This window comes from Pristis pectinata, chromosome 3 (assembly GCF_009764475.1).
Source record: "Pristis pectinata isolate sPriPec2 chromosome 3, sPriPec2.1.pri, whole genome shotgun sequence".
NCBI classification, from domain to species: Eukaryota; Metazoa; Chordata; class Chondrichthyes; order Rhinopristiformes; family Pristidae; genus Pristis; species Pristis pectinata.
The window spans coordinates 82,531,890-82,551,512 of record NC_067407.1 but is presented as its reverse complement, the minus strand read 5'-3'; the positions used below and the strand labels follow the sequence as shown (position 1 = coordinate 82,551,512).

General features: G+C 41.2%; 1 protein-coding gene across 1 annotated transcript in view; it reads right to left on the bottom strand.

Annotated features, from left to right (window-relative positions):
* kiz (kizuna centrosomal protein) overlaps positions 1-18,928 on the bottom strand; it is a 123,236-nt gene extending 104,308 nt beyond the window's left edge. Inside the window, exons 1-3 of the mRNA XM_052011538.1 lie at positions 18,840-18,928; positions 2,570-2,632; positions 902-1,058 (exon numbers count right to left, since the gene is read on the bottom strand). Of these exons, the coding sequence (XP_051867498.1) occupies positions 902-1,058; positions 2,570-2,632; positions 18,840-18,904 (285 nt within the window). The 5' untranslated portion in view covers positions 18,905-18,928. The remainder of the gene's footprint in view (positions 1-901; positions 1,059-2,569; positions 2,633-18,839) is intronic.
* Between the last annotated feature and the right edge of the window lie 695 nt (positions 18,929-19,623).

Below are 19,623 nucleotides of genomic sequence, written 5' to 3'. Positions count from 1 at the left end.
CTCCTTATCAGCCAAGCTCAGCAATTCCTTACACAAGCAGGTGGCTCAAGCTGTTTACCAGTAGAGAGAGAGAGAGAGAGAGAGAGAGAGAGAGAGTAACCCTTTGTTCACCAGAGCTCCCTTCCCATTGTCTTCTACAAAACCGAGCAGAAGATAACTAATTCCACCTATCCAATGTCAGTCCCAAACCCAGATAAAGTATAGGTTAATGTCAAGAAGACCATCTGCCTATAAAAGTCTCTGCCAAATTATTATGATGTGATCAAAGCAACAGACTCATCTCTTTTTCCCCATTCATCCCGAGGCCATGTACTGACTCCAGCTCAAGCCCCTCCCAAACTTTCACAGAGATTGATAGATTGTTGGATATTAAAGGATTAAGAGACATGGGGTTAGTGCAGGATATGGCCCTGAAGTAAAAGATCAGCCATCTTATTGAACAGCAGAATGGCCTACTCCTGCTTCTACCTCTTATGTTCTTACATTCTTAACCAGGACTCACTTACAGGCAACTTGCAGGATAAATGTTTGCATTTTGTGGAAATTGGGTATTGCACAGAGATAGGTGTGGTCAAAGACGTTAGTCTAAAGAATTATGTTGAGAACCGTGAGTCTTAACATGGGGGTTATGACAAGAAGTAGAGAAGTGGCATACTTGTCAGAAAGGAGGAAAATACATATTACTTGTGCCAGTGGAACGAAATGTGAGAGGTTGGAGGAGGAGCTTCTGTAGTGGTGGAGACAGGTGAAGAAATAGGGTTGGGATCTGAAATTTGGCTAAAGATACTGCCTTATAATCACAATTAGGTATTCTTTATCTGTTGCATAATTAAACACAATGTTCTAAAATTTTAACCTATTGAATAGAAAACAATTGGGTTAACAGTTAGCAATCGTCTACCTTCAATTGTTTCCATGTGCTTGAGCCTGCTGCTAATGCTGTGATTTCAGCTTCAAAACTCTCAAAATCTTTGAGCAACTGTTGGTTGCGAAGTTGGGCTTTTCTCTCCTGTTCACGTACTTCTTTCAAATAAAGTTTCAATCTGGCACTCCTAAGCCTGAAATTGAGAAAAAGGGGCAGTGCGTTAGCAAAGAGACAGCAACCTTTTTTTCTCTCTCCTCAAATGCTGCCTGACCTGCTGAATATTTGCAATATTTTCTGTTTTTATTTCAGATTTCCAGCATTTGCTTTTTTTTTTCGTTTTTCAGTGATGAGATAAATTTAAGTGTCATCAGCTTACATGTAGAAACTGTCAGCATGTTTCTACTGATTTTGCAGGTAAATCAGAAATAAGAGGGAGTCCAGGCTGGATCCTTGGAAAACATTTGAGGTAACATTGCATCTGTAAGCACTATTATAAACACGAAAACTTAGCTATTAAGAAAAATAGTTATAACTTAGGGGTTAGATGATGATTTGTGGAACATTGGAAAGAAACATCAGGGTGCATTACTGAATCCTGAAATTTTTCCATTCAGTAGAAATGATATAAATAACAAAATTAACAGTATTGAAATTAGCAAATAAAATCTTGAACCCACAAAATGCTGACAGCCAAGAAGAAGCAAGAATGAAAGGTCAGGACAGAGAGGCTAAGCTTTAAAATTCTGAGTCATCTGAACCATAAACTGGAGGAAAACAGGTGCTGTTTAGCAACCAATAGATTAGAACAGACAGTAAACATAGCAGTATAAAAATAGCATATTTTTACACACTAATGAAGAACAAAAAAAATCACTTATCTGATTGGTCTGAGATGAAAAACATGGTTTTGACATTATTTAGCTTATTTCTGGGCAAAATGTTAATATATATAAATGATAGAAATGCATCTTTACTTTAGTTAGGAAGAAAACACCATTCTGAGGCTTTAACTGGAATATTATTACTATCTGGATCCTAACCTCTTGACATCAGAGCAGGGAGGGATTGATGCTGGCTGAAGCCTAATCTCTCTTGGTCTCATGGGAAAGACATGAGTCATGGCTGGGCTCTGCAAGGATACATTCGCAGAACTTCATCCAAGATAGACATCACTGGCAATGTGCATTCTCCGCCTATAAATGGGCAATATGGCATAAAATTTTACATTGTATTGCCCATTTATAGGTGGAGAATGCATATTGCCAGTGTTAATTCCTATTGTTTTAATTCTCCTGTAATATTAACACTGTGCAGACAAACAAAACTATTTATTCTTAAATACATCGGTGTCAGTTTGAATTATTGGCACTCCCAGTACTATGAATCTTACCATGGAAGCTAGAGCTTGTAAAAATGCAAGTGAGAAGTGTGGGAGAGTGTTCTGACAGAAAACATGAGAAGTCTGATCTAGTGAACATCTATGCTCAGCCTTAAGGCTACAGTTGACCAAAGTTGGTGCTAACCCTTCGGGATAAACTAAGGACAAGTTATCTTATGGTAAATGAGATAGCATTACATTTGGTAGAAAAATCCACAAAACAAAATCATCAAATTCATTCTAACAGGACATATTCACAATTAACGTTAAGAACTGGATCTATAAGGACATACAGCAGTATCAATACAATGCAATCCTTTACTTACTTCCACTGATCTGATTTGCTGCATGCCAAAAGGTTCTTTTCCAGCTCCAGCCGTTTACGTTCGCTATAAAAAAAGGAAATTCACCATCAGGTAAAGCATTGGACATCAGAAAACAAGATCATGTGGAATCTCACCACCTTTCAAACCGATGCAAAGCTCACTATTAGTAAAGAAATTTGGAAATAGTAGAATGGTTTGAGAGGTGCCTGGTCAATGTGATGACAGATAATAGTTATAAATTATATTCAATTGTGCCCAAATTCATAAAGCCACACAACACATTGGTGAAACAAATTTGAAAATAAAATTTGTTTGATGTTAGCTGACTGCTTTTGATGTGATCGCACTTAGAACATAGTAAAAATATGCAAATGCCTAGGCAAAAGGTAAAACCAGGCATCATAGATAGCAATAAAAAAAATGATATCTATTGACAACACCTGTGTAAGCTAATAGATTGCAGGAAGTCGGCGACATTTCTGAACTCGCAAGAAACGGTTGATTGATAATCAAACAAAGGCAAATTACTCAGATTAAAAATAAAGGTTTACTTAAAAAGGGAATCTAAGACCAAAAGAGTATCTAAAACCAAAACAACAGCAAATTTCCCCAATAAATGCAAGGCAACTTCCCCAGAAAAAGATGCATGATAGTGGAATGGTTGCATAGAAATTATATGCACTAGATAAATCTCAGTCATACAGCAAAGCCAGCACTAAACCTGACTTAAAGGGGTATTACATAATTGTCCCCATTCTTTCTGTGGATAGCATGGCCACCATATGCAATCTTAAGACAAACTGCATTCTTCTGACACCATAGTTCACTACTTAAAATATTTCAATTAAGTTCTGCATTTTAAATGAATCAGTTCCATTTTAATTTGATATAGAGCAAATCACAAATGGATATACTGCAATCAACTGAACTTATGGTGGTGACACTGCAGAAGTCCCTTGCAGCTGTGTGCATTATTTGAGCAGAACATCCCATGCATTCATTCAAAATAAATGGCTTATGTACTATTTGAAAATCTGTGCAGATTAACCCAAGGCTATTTACCTACACTGGCTCAATTCAGGTATTTATTACATCCATCCAAAGTAAATGCCCTCATGATTGCTGGACTCACTTTTGGAAATGCAAAAGGAGTCTTTACACAAGCTAATTAAGTTCATTTAAATAATACTATTTAGAACATCCTCTCCTGTTTTGTAACCATGGAAGGTCCTTGATATTTGAACAAATACAATGAAATATTGTGAAAGCAAGTAGTTTATAAATGTTGCTCAGCAATTTATAGATTACTGTGATCTCCACAGCAATGTGAAAGACAAGTGTGAGACCAGTTTTTGACAATCCAGCTCTTGAACTCACCACTTGACAGTTCGATACTGTTTGCATCTTTATTATTTATTATGAATGTTTCAAAACAAAACAAAATATATTCAGTGCAATTCACACTACACATGAAGCATTGCTAGACAGTGATTTTGCAAATCATGCCTGAATTAACTCTAAAGTGAAGGAGTGAGATTAACTCCTTCCAAGGTATAAGGTGGTGTCAGATCAGGACAGGACTCAAGACTTTGTCTGCATTTACATCATAACTATAAAATTAGGGCAAAGCAAAACAGCTTGTTCTTCCAACATCACTGTTATCATGGAAAAGCTTTCTTAAAAAATAACAATCACATAGCAACTTATTGTTAGAAAAAAATGCCAAGGTTCTTCAAAGGAGCATTATTAAACAAAACCTGCCACAATCCATAAAAACAATTTTGAAGAGAATCCAAAGTAAGTTTTTAAGCAACTTATTACTGGAGGAGGAGAGAAAAATGAAGTGGCAGAAAGATTTAGAAAGTCTGGAATTTATGGTCTGGGCTTTGAGTTACGTTGTTCCACATATGGAACATTCACTAATAAGGTGCTTCTTTAAAATACTGCAAGAACAAAAAAATGCTTGTGTCCGTGGTCACATATAAAATTTTGAAAAGGATAATGCACAAGTTCAAAGACAAGCCAGGTAAGGTGCAATGGACATCACATAGTTGCTGATTGGGTGAAATGGCCTTGGTTTTTACATTGCATGGCAAACAGCATGTACTATTGCCAAATTATTCTTCCTTTAACATAGGTCGTAAATGGGATTTTTGTTTTATGGAATTTTAATCCTCAAAAGGATTACATTCATATATTTGAGAGAACTGGTTCCTATCTTTACAATTAAGTGGGGATTTTATTATTTTATCAAACAAATGATAGTGAAATGCATTCACTCCTTCGTACTGTAGATTGTGTACACACTGACTCCAGTGCTGTCAATTAAGCATCATTAACATGTCATCCTCGGTCCCGAGAGACTGCCAAAGATTAACGTGTACTGTTGTCGTGAGCACAAATTAACATGTCTTTAACACATTAATCAGTTACCGCAGGGAGAAAAAATGGTTTTGAAATTTGTTATCAACGGCCTAACGCAAGCACGGTTTGGATTGGTTCAAGCTGCCAATTTGCAGGGGACAATGAGAAATGTGCAGCAACTCCCACCTGCTGCCAAGGACTTCAGGTAATGGCTGGCAACTCTGCAAGAGGGACCCCGTGGTATCGGCAGATCTCCCTCACTGCCTGTGAGATGCACATGGCTCCCCGCCAAACCTGTTTGCGGTCTTCTCTAATGGTATCATCTCATTCTCAGTCATCTTCATCCGTGGTTCAAACTAGGCTCAAGGTGAAATTAATGCCCAGGAGGTGCTGCTACCACCATTGCCTTTGGAATTGATCCCTGGCCACCATCTCTCTCACGCTCCCACCGACATGTATTCATGCTGTAGTAATTACAGACAGTTGCTCCTTTTTCTAACACGTTAGCGAGAATAAGCATTGCCAAAAAAAGACCAATATTCTCACCTACCAAGCTTAGCAATAAGATATAAGAGAGTGGACACGCAATAGGCAAACAGCAACTGATCCAAGACTCTGGTGTGAACTATCTGTAGATTTTCTGACAGTAATAAAACATAGTGAGGGATATGTAAATGTTGAGATCAAGATCGCATGTAGCTAAAACAATGTGGCAATTGTTGCAAGATTTTAATTTTCACAGTGGAGGGAAAAAGCAATGATTTCCGGGCACACATTCAAGACATTCTTCTAGAACAATATGTTTTCTAACAGACAAAGGAACAGGCCACACTTGATTTAATGAAGAGTGACAAGCAAGAATTAGCTAATGACGACAAAAGAATATCTATTAAAAAGTGACAATGGCATTAAATTTTATATTTGGCTTGAGAGGAAGAAGCAAGAGTCACAAACCCAGGTTCTATGCTTTAAGCAGGGCAAATTTCAGTAGGTTGAGAAATTAATTAAATACCATAGACTTGTCTAATATGCTTTCTCCGATGTGCTTAACAATGCCAGCTATGCTTTATATGCTAGTAATTCTGGGTGTTAGCATCTCAATTGTGTTCGATGGCAAATGAGTGGTTTGACGGAACCATGCATTCACCCCTTCACTGATTTCCATCTGCCCATTTTAAGATTGAGAAATGTTGGGCAAAAAAATGTAGCTGTCCTCAAAGTGAACAGGAATCCAGCACAATGGTGATTTTCCTTTTTCCCATTTCAGTAGCATATCTATGGTTTAGTTAAGAAAATTACCTTAGCACAAGGCCATTGCTTTTTTTTCCACAATATAACGGAGTATGTTTCAAGCAGTGTACTTTAGATTCACTTCCAGAAAGAAATGCTTTGCAACTTTATGAAAAAAAGATTGTTTACAATTAGTTGACTTCGTGAACAATTACATTGTTCCTGGGCCATATTGATTTAGATATTTCCGGATTTGTCTTGCAATTGAAGCTGAGTTAGCTGATCTGTGCTTAAACTGTGGACAAAAGTCACTGGAACTAGGATGGGGAGAAAGGGAAAAAACAACCAGGTCCATTTCCTGATCACCTTTCAAATGACCTCTAACCAAAAGGTACTCTTACAAGCACACTGGAACAGTTATGATGTCCCAATGATTTGTAGTGCCTGAATCTTGAGCCAAGGGAGTTCGCTTCAACTATCCTGATGGCAGTCTACATCCCGCCATAGACATACATGAAGCCTGCACTCAATGAGCTATACTGCGGTCAACAACCTGGAGACAGGATACCCTGAGGCCCTCTTCATTATTGCAGGTGACTTCAATCAGGCCAACCTCAAGAGTGTGTTACAAAATACTATCAGCACATCTCCTGCTGCACCAGGGGCGCCAACACCCTTGACCACTGCAAAACAACCATCAAAGATGCCTTCCGAGCCACCCTCGTCCTCACTTTGGGAAATCGGACCACCAGGCTGTGCTCCTTCTCCCTGCATACAAACAGAAACTGAAAGGGGAGGATCCGGTACAGGGAGTCATGCAGTGTTGGTCTGAGGAAGCAGATGAGCTCCTACATGACTGCTTTGAGACAGTGGGCTGGACCATGTTCAAAGACTCAGCTGCCAGCCTTGATGAGTATGCCACCACCATCACAGACTTTATCAGCAAGTGTGTGGAGGACTGTGTACCAAAGAAGACAATACGGGTGTTCCCAAACAGGAAACCACGGATGAACCGGGAGATCCACTCCCTACTGAAGTTGAGGACTGCTGCATACAAATCTGGTGATCTTGATCTGTACAAGAAATCGAGATATGACCTTCGGAAAGCTATCAGGGATGCCAAGAGGCAACACCAACTCAAAATAGAGTCCCTGACCAGCCTTCAGTTATGGCAGGGCTTACATGACATAACAGGGTACAAGACGAAGACAGGCTGCATAGTTAACAACAGCACATCCCTTCCTGATGAACTTAATGCATTCTATGCACACTTTGAACAGAAGGGAAGTGGATTGTCACCACCCATCCTGACAGCCTCCAATGCAGCTGAACCTGTGATCACAGTTGAGGACGTAAGACCAGTCTTCCAGAGAGTGAACATGAGGAAGCACCTGGACCAGATGGTGACCCTGGCCGTGTGCTCAGATCTTGTGCTGATCAGCTGGCAGAAATATTTGCGGACATATTTAACCTCTCCCTGCTTCAATCTCAGGTTCCCACCTGTTTTAAGAAGACCACTATCATCCCGGTACTGAAGAAAAGCAAGGTAACATGCCTCAATGACTACTGACCAATGGCTCTGACATCCACCATCATGAAGTGCTTTGAGAGGTTGGTCATGGCACGCATCAACTCCAGCCTCCCAGACAATCTTGACCCACTGCAATTCGCCTATCGCTGAAACAAGTCTACAGCGAACGCCATCTCCCTGGCCCTACACTCAGCTCTGGAGCATCCGGACAGTAAAGACACCTACATTGGACTTCTGTTTATTGACTACAGCTCTGCCTTCAATACAATAATCCCAAGCAAACTTGTCACAAAACTCCGAGACCTAGGACTCAACACCTCCCTCTGTAACTGGATCCTTGACTTTCTAACCAGCAGACCGCAATCAGTGAGGATAGGTAGAAATACCTCCGGCATGATTATTCTCAACACTGGTGCCCCACAAGGCTGTGTCCTCAGCCCTGCACTCTACTCCCTATACACTCATGACTGTGTGGCCAGATTCTGCTCTAATTCCATCTACAAGTTTGCAGATGGTACCACCGTTGTAGGCCGTATCTCAAACAGCGATGAGGCGGAGTACAAGAAGGAGATAGAGAGCTTAGTGAAATGGTGTCATGACAACAATCTTTCCCTCAATGTCAACAAAACAAAAGAGCTGGTCATTGAATTCAGGAAAGGGGGCAGTGTACATGTACCTGTCTACATCAATGGTCCTGAGGTCGAGAGGGTTGACAGCTTCAAGTTCCTGGGAGTGAACATCACTAACAGCCTGTCCTGGTCAAATCACGTAGATGCCACGGCCAAGAAAGCTCACCAGCGCCTCTACTTCCTCAGGAGGCTAAAGAAATTCGGTTTGTCCCCTCTGACTCTCACCGACTTTTACCGATGCATCATAGAAAGCATCCTATCTGGATGTATCACGGCTTGGTACGGCAACTGCTCTGCCCAGGACCGCAAGAAACTGCAGAGAGTTGTGAACACAGCCCAGTGCATCACGGACACCAGCCTCCCCTCCTTGGACTCTGTCTTTACCTCTCGCTGTCTTGGTGAAGCAGCCAGAATAATCAAAGACCCCACCCACCCAGGACATTCTCTTTTCTCTCCTCTTCCATCAGGTAGAAGATACAGGAACCTGAGGAACCACCAGACTTAAGGACAGCTTCTACCCCACTGTGATAAGACTATTGAACAGTTCCCTTATACAATGAGACAGACTATGACCTAATGATCTACCTTGTTGTGACCTTGCACCTTACTGCACGGCAGTTTCTCTGTAGCTGTGACACTTTACTCTGTACTTTTATTGTTTTTACCTGTACTACATCAATGGACTCTGTACTAACTCAATGTAACGGCACTGTGTAATGAATTGACCTGTACGATCTGTATGCAAGACAAGTTTTTCACTGTACCTCGGTACAAGTGACAATAATAAACCAATACCAATACATGACCTGAAAAAAGAAGACATTTGTTACAAAGGACTAAAGACAAGTTTTACAAATAATAACTGTATTCAGATTATAAGGCCTGATATGGTATCATCAAATTTTAAATAGATACATATATTCTATTCCAATTTTTACTTTTACTGTATTTTCTTTAGAACATTTAAACTGCACATTAATTTTCCTTTTTCTGATTTTTTTTCCTCTTAATTTCAAGTTATGTGGATTGCTCAACTAGTTCAAAACTTAAAAGTAAGCTTTCAATGATGAGAAGTTGCAGAGGCTTAGTGAGAATTTTTCAGATTTAAGGGCTTTAAGAACATCTTAAGTAGAGGCATAAACAAGCCCTACAGCCCCAAATGCCTGCTCCATCATTCAATAAGATCATGGTTGATGTTTTACTTCAGTGAAGCTTTCCTGTACTGATCCCAGATCCTTTGATTCCCTGAATATCTAAAACTATTCACTTCTCTTTGAGTATGCTCAGCTTCCAGAACCCTCTTGGGTAAAGAATTCCAAAAATTCATACTTTCTGGATGAACAAATCTCACCCTTGTCCTGAATGGCAACCCCTTATTTTGGCATTGACCCCAGTGCCAGATACCCTGGATGGTGGAAACATCATCCCTGCATCCATCCTGTGAAGCCCCATTAGAATTTTAGTTTTTGCATCATTTGAGCACCTGGATGAGCACTTCAATCACCAAGGATTAGAGGGCTATGGACCAAATGTTGGTGAATGGGATTAGTAGAGTTAGGCCTTGATGGTCGGCATGAACACGGTGAGCTGCCTCGGTGCTGTGTGTGACTCTAATTTTGTTTGTTTTAAAGTGATCACTTCCCATTTTTCTAATTATAAAAGACCCACACACAGTCTGGTTCATCTGGCATCTAATGACAAAACTTGCCATTCCCAAGAATCAATCTGGTAAACCTTCACTGCACTCCCTCCATCGCAAGTAAATTCTTCCTTGCGTAGTGAGTCCAGACCTGTGCACAATATTCCAGATGATGTCTCATTAGGGTTCTGGGTAATCAGAGCAAGACATCTCTACTCTTGTACACAAACTATCTGACAATACAGGCTATCCTAATTGTTTTCTGTACTTTCATTTTTTCCTATAACAACATCCAGGTCCTTCTGAACAGCTACATCTTTCAATCTCTCACTACTTATTAATAAAGTGCTCCACCTTCCCTCTTTTTCCTACCAAAGTAGATGAACTTGCATTTTTCCACATTATATTTCATCTGCCATGTCCTCACCAATTCACTTAGCCTGTCTATATCTCCCTGAAGTATTTCTACATCCTCCTCCCAGCCATACCACCACATAACTTTATGTTATCAGCAAGCTTGACTGCTGAAGGCACAGCCATTCTATTTCCAACATCATTGGAATAATCAAGGCAACAAAGACTGCCTCCTCTGAGTTTTTTTAAAAATCAAATGTTAATTTTTGGACTGAAATTCTTGCGAAAATGTAAACATTGGGTTGTGGGTTGACGATACATACTAAGTTATACTTCCTTGGTCATAGGAAGGAAGTATAACTTAGCTCATGAAGGATTCGTGCATCTATTGAATTAATAGAATTGTTACCATATAACTGTCCATTTTTGAAAAAATAATACTTATGTAATTAGTATTTTGAACAGCACTAAAAGTCAAGTTTATTCTACACAGGTACTGTATGTATATAGTATACAGTATATAAATAGCTAATATTGTATATCATAAACCATGATTTCTGATCTGTGCACAAAATCTGTGATGGAAAATATCAAGCATGCAACATAGCTATACTTAATTCACTGAAATATCAATCACTTAAGATTACATGGTAAAGCAAACACTACAAATGCCACAATCAATTGTATCATTTTTTAATCAATTGGTTCCATTGCCATTCTTGGCCCATCAATACTTATAGGGACATATTCAAATTATAATTTCCAATAAAATCAAAAAATTTATCAGACTTGTCCACATGAGATGCAATGTTCCAAAATATAATTTCTCAGCTTGCCTGCATTGGAAATTGGGGGGAGGGGGAATTGTGGTTTGGGAACATCAGGGTTTGGGGTGATAGCTAATCAAATGAACAACTAATCTGGTAGGAACCTCTGGTTGGGGAGGGATGGTGTGGTAATATGATTAGCATAAGCTAGACATGTAAACTGGAGCCCCACAGGGATTGGCGGTGAGGAGGATGAGGTAGTTGGAAGAAAACACCAAGGTAACATGGAAGAGTACACACTCAAATGCTACAATCAATTACATAATTGAATTTTTCTGTCAATTGGTTCCAATGCCATTCTTGGCCCATCACTTATAGGAGAGCCTACCTGCTAAATAATAAAAACCTGAATCTGCAATAGAAGACAAAACAAGGTTAAGCCTCCTTTGAGCAATTCCAATCCAAACCTCAACTCTGCAGTTAAAGGGTACTTTGGTAGTGGCATGAGTGGCCAAAGACTAAGTGCATATACCACATGGTTTCCTGGTATATGTGCTTCCTACTCAATGAGGACCATGATCAAATTTGTAGAAGTGTTCAAGAATATTGTATGACATGAGAGAATTTGTAACAGCAGGTGTTTGTATAGTACTGAGGTCCAACTGAAGATTGTTTGTGGTTCAACCTTTAAACTAGCATTCTTCCTCTAAAATGCAGCCAATCCTCTAGTTACAAAACAAAGGAGGTATTCCTGAAAAGTTTTAAGTGAAATTTCAAAAAACAGAAACGCTGGGCTAAATGCAATCAGCCATTTGGGTCTAGACATTCTAGACAATTCATCTGTGAAGAACGGCTAGCTACTCATTATAACAAAAAATAACATTAAATTGAAGCCAGGTAACCCGGAACCAATTATGTTATTGCAATATCTTGCAAATTGAACATTGGTAAATCAAGGAAAGGCTGCACGACTCTCCTTTAAACTGTTGGCTTGATTTTAATACCTCTCCATTTAATTAAAATAGCTCCTCTCTGTACATCATAATCAGTCTGAACAAAAATCTTCATTATCAATGGCCTGATTATTAGTAAATCAAAATTGAGGCCATTGGCTTTTCAATGAGGTGGTAATCCAAGAGCCCAGTTCAACCAAAAACTAACTAGTTATTCACTTCATCTGCTCTCTGTGTGCCTTCACTGTATACAAATGTGTTTCCCCATTGTATTTAATCAACATAAAATGACAACACATCAAGTGCAATTTAATTGTGAAGCCTTTTGATATCTCATGAAAATGTATTATGGAGTTGTACCAAGCCAACATTTGTTTTTCTCCAATACTGAAGCAGAGGACACAAATGGGAGATGACCACGTTCCTCTTCAAACTTTTCCTAAACATGATTTAGAATTTTGTGCAACAAAGTATGAACAAAATCCATAAGTAATGATCTCCACATACAGTAATTTTAATTCATGGTGAAAATTTCTTCTCTGTATTGGTTAATTAGTTTGCATCGGCAATAAAAATTGTACATTTGTTTCCTTCAACTTTTGATATTTTTGGTAGTTACTGCTGATCTTGCAAGGAGAGGGAACACGGTTGAGTCTTGAAAATCTATTGATCAACAGTAAGTACCTGAATCCTGTTTCAATCAAGAAGACATTCAACACTCATTTAATAATCTACCTTTCTGTTAGACTTTAAATTTGAGATATTCGCAATTTAGCTAGTAAATCTCCAAAGCCCAAGTGAATCTGAATGCCCTTCCTAACAATAATTACCATTCTGTTTCCAACTGATTATTTTTAAGTTGAACTGAAGGTCACATACAGAATGAAGTTATAAACTGATTGGCATATTAGGCTGTGACTCCATGGTTACTGAAGCAACACCATTATGCTTGGAAAGCAGGAATGGCCAGATTCTTAATAACTTCTACAAGTGCATCCTGTGACTGTAGTGAATAGCCTTAAACACCACAATGGATCGGACACTCCTCACAGCACTCATTAAAAAAAAGCCTATTATTTCCACTCCATGGTTATGATACAAGTCTATTTTATCAGCATCAACTATGTGCAAAGTGATTCTGACTAGTGAAGTAATCATCTGTTCCAAATGCGTGGAGATAGTTGACTTAGAATTAATAATCAGCACAAAGAATTTCAGGACATAAAATATGATAATTATACTGTAGTTCATTTAGAATGTTATTCTTGTTATGATTTTTAAGAAAAACAGTTGATTTACTGATTCAAAATCAAAGTCACAGGCTCTCCAACAAAGGTCATTATAACATTTAGGATGTTCCTTTATAGGCAATGAAGCAAAACATTTCTAGAGCGTACTGCCTCATTTTAATTAAAGTCATGATTGTGGTAACTTGACACTGGCCATGGAACCTACCACCAACAAAAAAAACATGTAGCATCCTTCTTCAATCACTTTTACAAATGCCAAAGTTGCATAGTATATACAGGTTATTTCCAGCATTTTCTGTTTTTGTTTCAGATTTCTAGCATTTACAGTATTTTATCTTTGGTGTTTACAGATTGAACTGGTTTTCAAAGATGTAACGTATTTCACAGTTCTGTGATCCTCAGTGATTTGTTATCTAAAACAGCATAGTGTATTTGTGATCTTAGAAACAGTATATAACTTCAATCGTTAATAAAAACTACCCCATATTGGAACGGAACAACTTAGTAAATGTTTACATAGATATGTTGGATTCCACTTCAATCAGCACCAAAGTTATAGATGGACATGCAAATAAGACCAGTGTTTAATGTCAAAGAACAGCACTCCATAACCACTGTACCAAAATATCAATCTGAGTTATATATTAATGTCCTTGAGCAGAGATTTCAGCCCAAAACTTGACTACCAAATGAACTAAAGTGCCACAAACATAACATGTTTGCCTAGATATATCATAAAATAGGTATTTTGTCAACTGCTTTAAACAGGTAATGTTTAATTCCCTATAACCATATCAATGTAATTGTACAGTAATGCTATGGAGTCATGCCTTCAAAATTGTTTTCTTAAAACGAACCTGCAGGTTATGTCTGACTGAAAAAAAATAGATCGGTAAGTATATGGAACTACGACATTGTGACCATTACAGAGACTTGGGTGTCACGTGGGCAGGAATGGCTGCTGGATATTCCGAGGTTTAGAAAGGGACAGGGACAGAGGTAAAAGAGGTGGGGAAGTGGCTTTGCTGATCAGGGACAGTATCACAGCTGTAGAAAGGGAGGATGTACTGGATCGTCTACTGAGTCAGTATGGGTGGAAGTCAGAAACAGGAAGGGAGCAATCACTCTATTGGGAGTATTCTACAGACCCCCCCCCCCCACCCCCCCAATAGCAGCAGAGACACTGAGAAGCAGATCAGGAGGCAGATTTTGGAAAGGTGCAAAAATAACAGGGTTATTGTCACGGGTGACTTCAACTTCCCTTATATTAATTAGCACCTCCTTAGTGTAAAGGGGATAGATGGGGCAGAGTTTGTTAGGAGTATCCAAGAAGGATTCCTGACACGGAATGTGGACAGGCCAACTAGAGGAGAGGCCATACTGGACCTGGTACTAGGCAATGAGCCTGATCAAGTTTCCGATCTCTTGGTAGGAGAGCATTTCGGAGATGATGACCATAACTCCTTGACCTTTACCATAGCCTTGGAGACGGATAGGAGCAGATGATATGGGAAAGAATTTAATTGGGGGAGGGGGAATTATGATGCTATTAAGCAGGAATCTGGGAGCATAAATTGGGAACAGGTGTTCATGGGGAAGTGCACAATGGAAAAGTGGAGGACGTTCAGGGAGTACTTGCATGGGGTTCTGGATAGGTTTGTCCCATTGAGGCAGGGTAAGGATGGGAGAGTGAAGGAACCATGGTTGACAACAAAAGTAGAATATCTTGTCAAGAGAAAGAAAGAAGCTTACCTAAGGTTTAGAAAGCAAGGATCAGACAGGGCTCTGGAGAATTACAAGGTAGCCAGGGGGAAGCTTAAGAATGGAATTAGGAGAGCTAGAAGGGGGCATGAGAAGGCCTTGGTGAATAGGATTAAGGAAAACCCCAAGGCATTCTACACGTATGTGAAGAATAGGAGGATGACTAGAGTGAGGGTAGGACCGATCAGGGTTAAAAGAGGAAACGTGTGCCTGGGGTCGGAAGAGGTAGGGGAGGTCCTTAATGAATACTTTGTTTCAGTATTCACCAGTGAGAGAGACCTTGATGTTTGTGAGGATGGCGTACAACAGGCTGATATGCTAGAGTATGTCAACATGAGGAAAGAGGATGTGCTGGAACTTCTGAAAAACATGAGGATAGTTAAGTCACTGGGGCCGGACAGGATATATCCAAGGTTATTACAGGAAGCAAGGGAAGAGATTGCTGCACCTTTGGTGATGATCTTTGCATCCTCATTGGCCACAGGAGTAGTGCTAGATGATTGGAGGGTGGCAAATGTTGTTCCTTTAAGAAAGGGAGTAGGGATAACTGTGGGAATTATAGACCAGTGAGTCTTACTTCAGTGGTGGGCAAATTACTGGAGAAGGTTCTTAGAGACAGGATTTAGGAGCATTTGGAGAAGCATAGGCTGATTAGGGACAGTCAGCATAGCTTTATGAGGGGTAGGTCATGCCTCATGAGCCTGACTGAATTCTTTGAGGATGTGACAAAGCACATTGATGAAGGTAGAGCCGTGGATATGGTGTACATGGATTTTAGTAAGGTGTTTGATAAGGGTCCTCATGGAAGGCTCATTCAGAAAGTCAGGAGGCATGGGATCCAGGGAAACTTGGCTGTGTGGGTTCAGAATTGGCTTGCTCATAGAAGACAGAGGGTGGTTGTAGATGGAGAGTATTGTGCCTGGAGGTCAGTGACCAGTGGTGTTTTGCAGGGATCTGTTCTGGGACCCCTGCTCTTTGTGATTTTTTTTTATAAATGACTTGGATGGGAATGAGAAAGGGTTGGTTCATAAGTTTGAAGATGTCACGAAGGTTGGTGGTGTTGTGGATGGTGTAGACGGTTGTTGTAGGTTATGACAGGATATTGATAGGATGCAGAGCTGGGCTGAGAAGTGGTAGATGGCGTTCAATCCAGAAAAGTATGAAGTGATACACTTTGGAAGGTTGAATTTGAAGGCAGAATACAAGTTAATGGCAGGACTCTTAGCAGTGTGGAGGAACAGAGGGATCTTGGGGTCCACGTCCATTGATCCCTCAAGGCTGCTGCACAGGTTGATAGGGTTGTTAAAAAGGCATATGGTATGTTGGCCTTCATTAATCAGGGTATTGAGTTCAAGAGCTGTAAGGTAATGTTGCAGCTCTATAAAATTCTGGTCAGACCAAACTTGGAATATTGTGTTCAGTTCTGGTCACCTCATTATAGGAAGGATGTGGAAGCTTGAGAGAGGGTGCAGAAGAGATTTACCAGGATGCTACCTAGATTGCAAAGTACGTCTTATGAGGATAGGTTGAGTGAGCTAGGGCTTTTCTCTTTGCAGAGGAGGAGGATGAGATGTGACTTGATAGAGGTGTACAAGATGATAAGAGGCATAGATCAAGCAGACAGAGACTTTTTCCCAGGGCAAAAATGACTAATATAAGGGAGCATAATGGGAGGGGAGGGGAGGGGAGGGGAGGGGAGGGGAGGGGAGGGGAGGGGAGGGGAGGGGAGGGGAGGGGAGGGGAGGGGAAAGTTTTTTTTTACACAGAATGGTGGGTGCATGGAACACACTGGTGGCAAAGTGGTGGAGGCAGATACATTAGGGACATTTAAGAGACTCTTAAGGAGGCACATGAATGATAGAAAAATGGAAGGCTGGGTGGGAGGGAAGGGTTAGGTAGATATTAGAGTAGGATAAAGTGTTGGCACAACATCGGGGGCCGAACAGCCTGTACTGTGCTGTAGTGTTCTATGGTTAGAATTGGAGAATTCCACATGAATGACAAAGAAATACATTTTATGCTATAAATCATAAAGTCTTAGTGTATCGTATTTAACCTTGCCCTCCTTTTCCTGAAGTTAGTAAACCCACTGTAGTATTCAACTCTAGTGGCAAAACACTAATACCTGGTTAAAGAGATCACTATTATGCAGATTCTGGGCCATGATTATTGAGTGGGAAAGCCATGACATTGATGCCCAATACATCATCAGCCAAAGTCATCAGTGCACATCCAGAAACTCTAGAATGTGGTCAGGAGCAAGAAATCTAACATTTCTTTTCCCCAATTCTAATTTGGAAGTCAATTACAAATAGATGGAGTGAAGTCAATTTCAATTTAAAAGTGTAATTTTTTTAAAAAAATCAAAGTTTTAAAACTGGCGAGATAGCTCAGTAAGCAGTAATTATGGAATATTACATATTAAAATCGCACACCCTCGCATCAAAATGTAAGATATTCATGATACCATGAATGTGATTATATTATAATTAGTTTAAATTCATCGGGAAAAAAAGTTCATGCATTGACTGTGTTACAGAAAGCGGCAAACGGAATGCTGAATCACTGGCAGCAATTTTGGGATTTCACATTAAGTTAGGCTTCCATGAAAATCTAAATGGCGATGTCAGTTCAATGGCGTAACAGTGAAAATAGATTCACAACCATTACTACTACAAAATTAACTCACTGCAGTAACACACACTTGTATTAATTTACACTCTTGAACCTTAAAGCGTTAAATTGCAAAGATCATCATTTTAGCAGTCCCTCTGGATGACTTGCTTCCACATCCGTTCTGAGCAGTGAAAAATGCATGTGCATGAACTCTTAATGTGGGATGACTGTTGCAAACCAGCTACCACGCAGTCTTGATGGAGTGAAGTCCTCGCACAATGTCAAAGAATTTCCAAGACTATTGGAGACTGCTGCATTGACTTTAGCGGACACATGTTCTAATCACATAAAGGTATATTGTCCGCAGACACAACGTTACCCACGTCCTCGCCTCCATTCTTGCCCCGCCCCACCCCACCCCACCCTACCCCACCCTGATAGTCGCTCCTTCAATCCTCCTACCTTTACCCTAGCTGACCACCCCCCCACCTCCTGCAGTCACCCTCCTCCCTCTCAGCTGCCACCACTAATATCCACTCCTATCCCTCCCATTGTTCACAGTTCCCTGTTTCCCTTGCTACGCGATCGCACTTGCAGAAAATATCGAATGGGGGAAGAGATGTGAGGCCCTCAACGGCCTATCCCTTGTGCTATCTCCAAAGTTCACCCAACAACATAACCCTCTAAATGGTATTATCATATTGCTATTTATGGGACCTTGGTTTGCAAACAAAAAATGGGCCGCATTACATAAGTAAATCCAAAATGACTTTAGAGGCTGTAAAGTGCTTTGAGAGGTCCTGAAATCGCTGCAGAAATTCACCTTCTCGCTCTCCTTACTGGAAAATGTGGATGTGATCGGGACTTGGCTGCACCTCATCCCAACGGTTCCCCGCACACAGGAGGGACGCTGCTGGGTCTGTTTCTTTGCGGCGTTACCCTCGTCGGTGACTGCATAGCCAGGGCAACCTCCAGTGGCACTGACGCCCCAGCCGGCAGAGCGTCAAGCCAGTTGAGGGGTAGACCGCCACTCGAGCCCGAGGCTCCAGGGCCAGGCCTGCGAGGGGAAGGGGTGGTGGTGTTGGGCCGCGGGCCAGTCGCCGTCGCGGAGCCAGCACCAGCTCCTGCGTAAGCGGGTCGGGTCCCGGGTCTCAGGGCCCGGGGCGGGAGGCTCACCTGGCGTGCAGCTGCCGCTGAAGTTCACCCGCCCTCTCCAGGAAGTCCGGCTCGCTGGCCGCCATGTCCACTGCTGCCGCTTGGCAACCGTTACCAGGGGCAACTGTGCAGCGCAGACGCGCGGCCGCCGTCCCCCGCCTGAAGCGGGAGGAGGGGGTGGGCGGCGGCCCCGCGGGTCCGGGGTATGTGGTTCACTTACAACCCACCCCCCCCCCCCACATCTCTCAGCCTCCCTCTCGGCGCGGGTGTGCTGGCAAATTTTGTTACGATTGCTACTGGAAATCGAGTGCCTTTATGCCTTTGGCAGGACCAGGGAACGGTTCATAGCCGGGGTGTTGCAGCCCCGAAGCACAGCACTGGGTCCCGGACCCTTCTCGGGGGAGGGGGAACACATCATGCGGACCAATGGTGGTCCAAGGTCCTGGTTACCAAAATCGTAGCTGACACCTCGGTGTCCCACTGTCAGCAGGCATGCTGCACCGTCAGATGAGACCTTTAAACCTGAAATGTCCCCTCTCGAGGGCACATAAAAGATCCCACAACGCTACTATGAAGGCAAGCAGGGGAATTATCACGGGGGGTATTTTCAGCCGATACGGATCCCTCATGAGAAGCAACAGCAGAAGACCGCGCAACCCCTCGACCCCTTGAGTTCACGGCTATGACATATGATTGTGACATGAATAGCAAGAGTAACTGCTATCTTAATGTTGGTAGGTTCTTAAACCGAAATGCTGTGTCACTGCAATATCATTGCGATGTGAATATGCTTGCAACTTCTGAT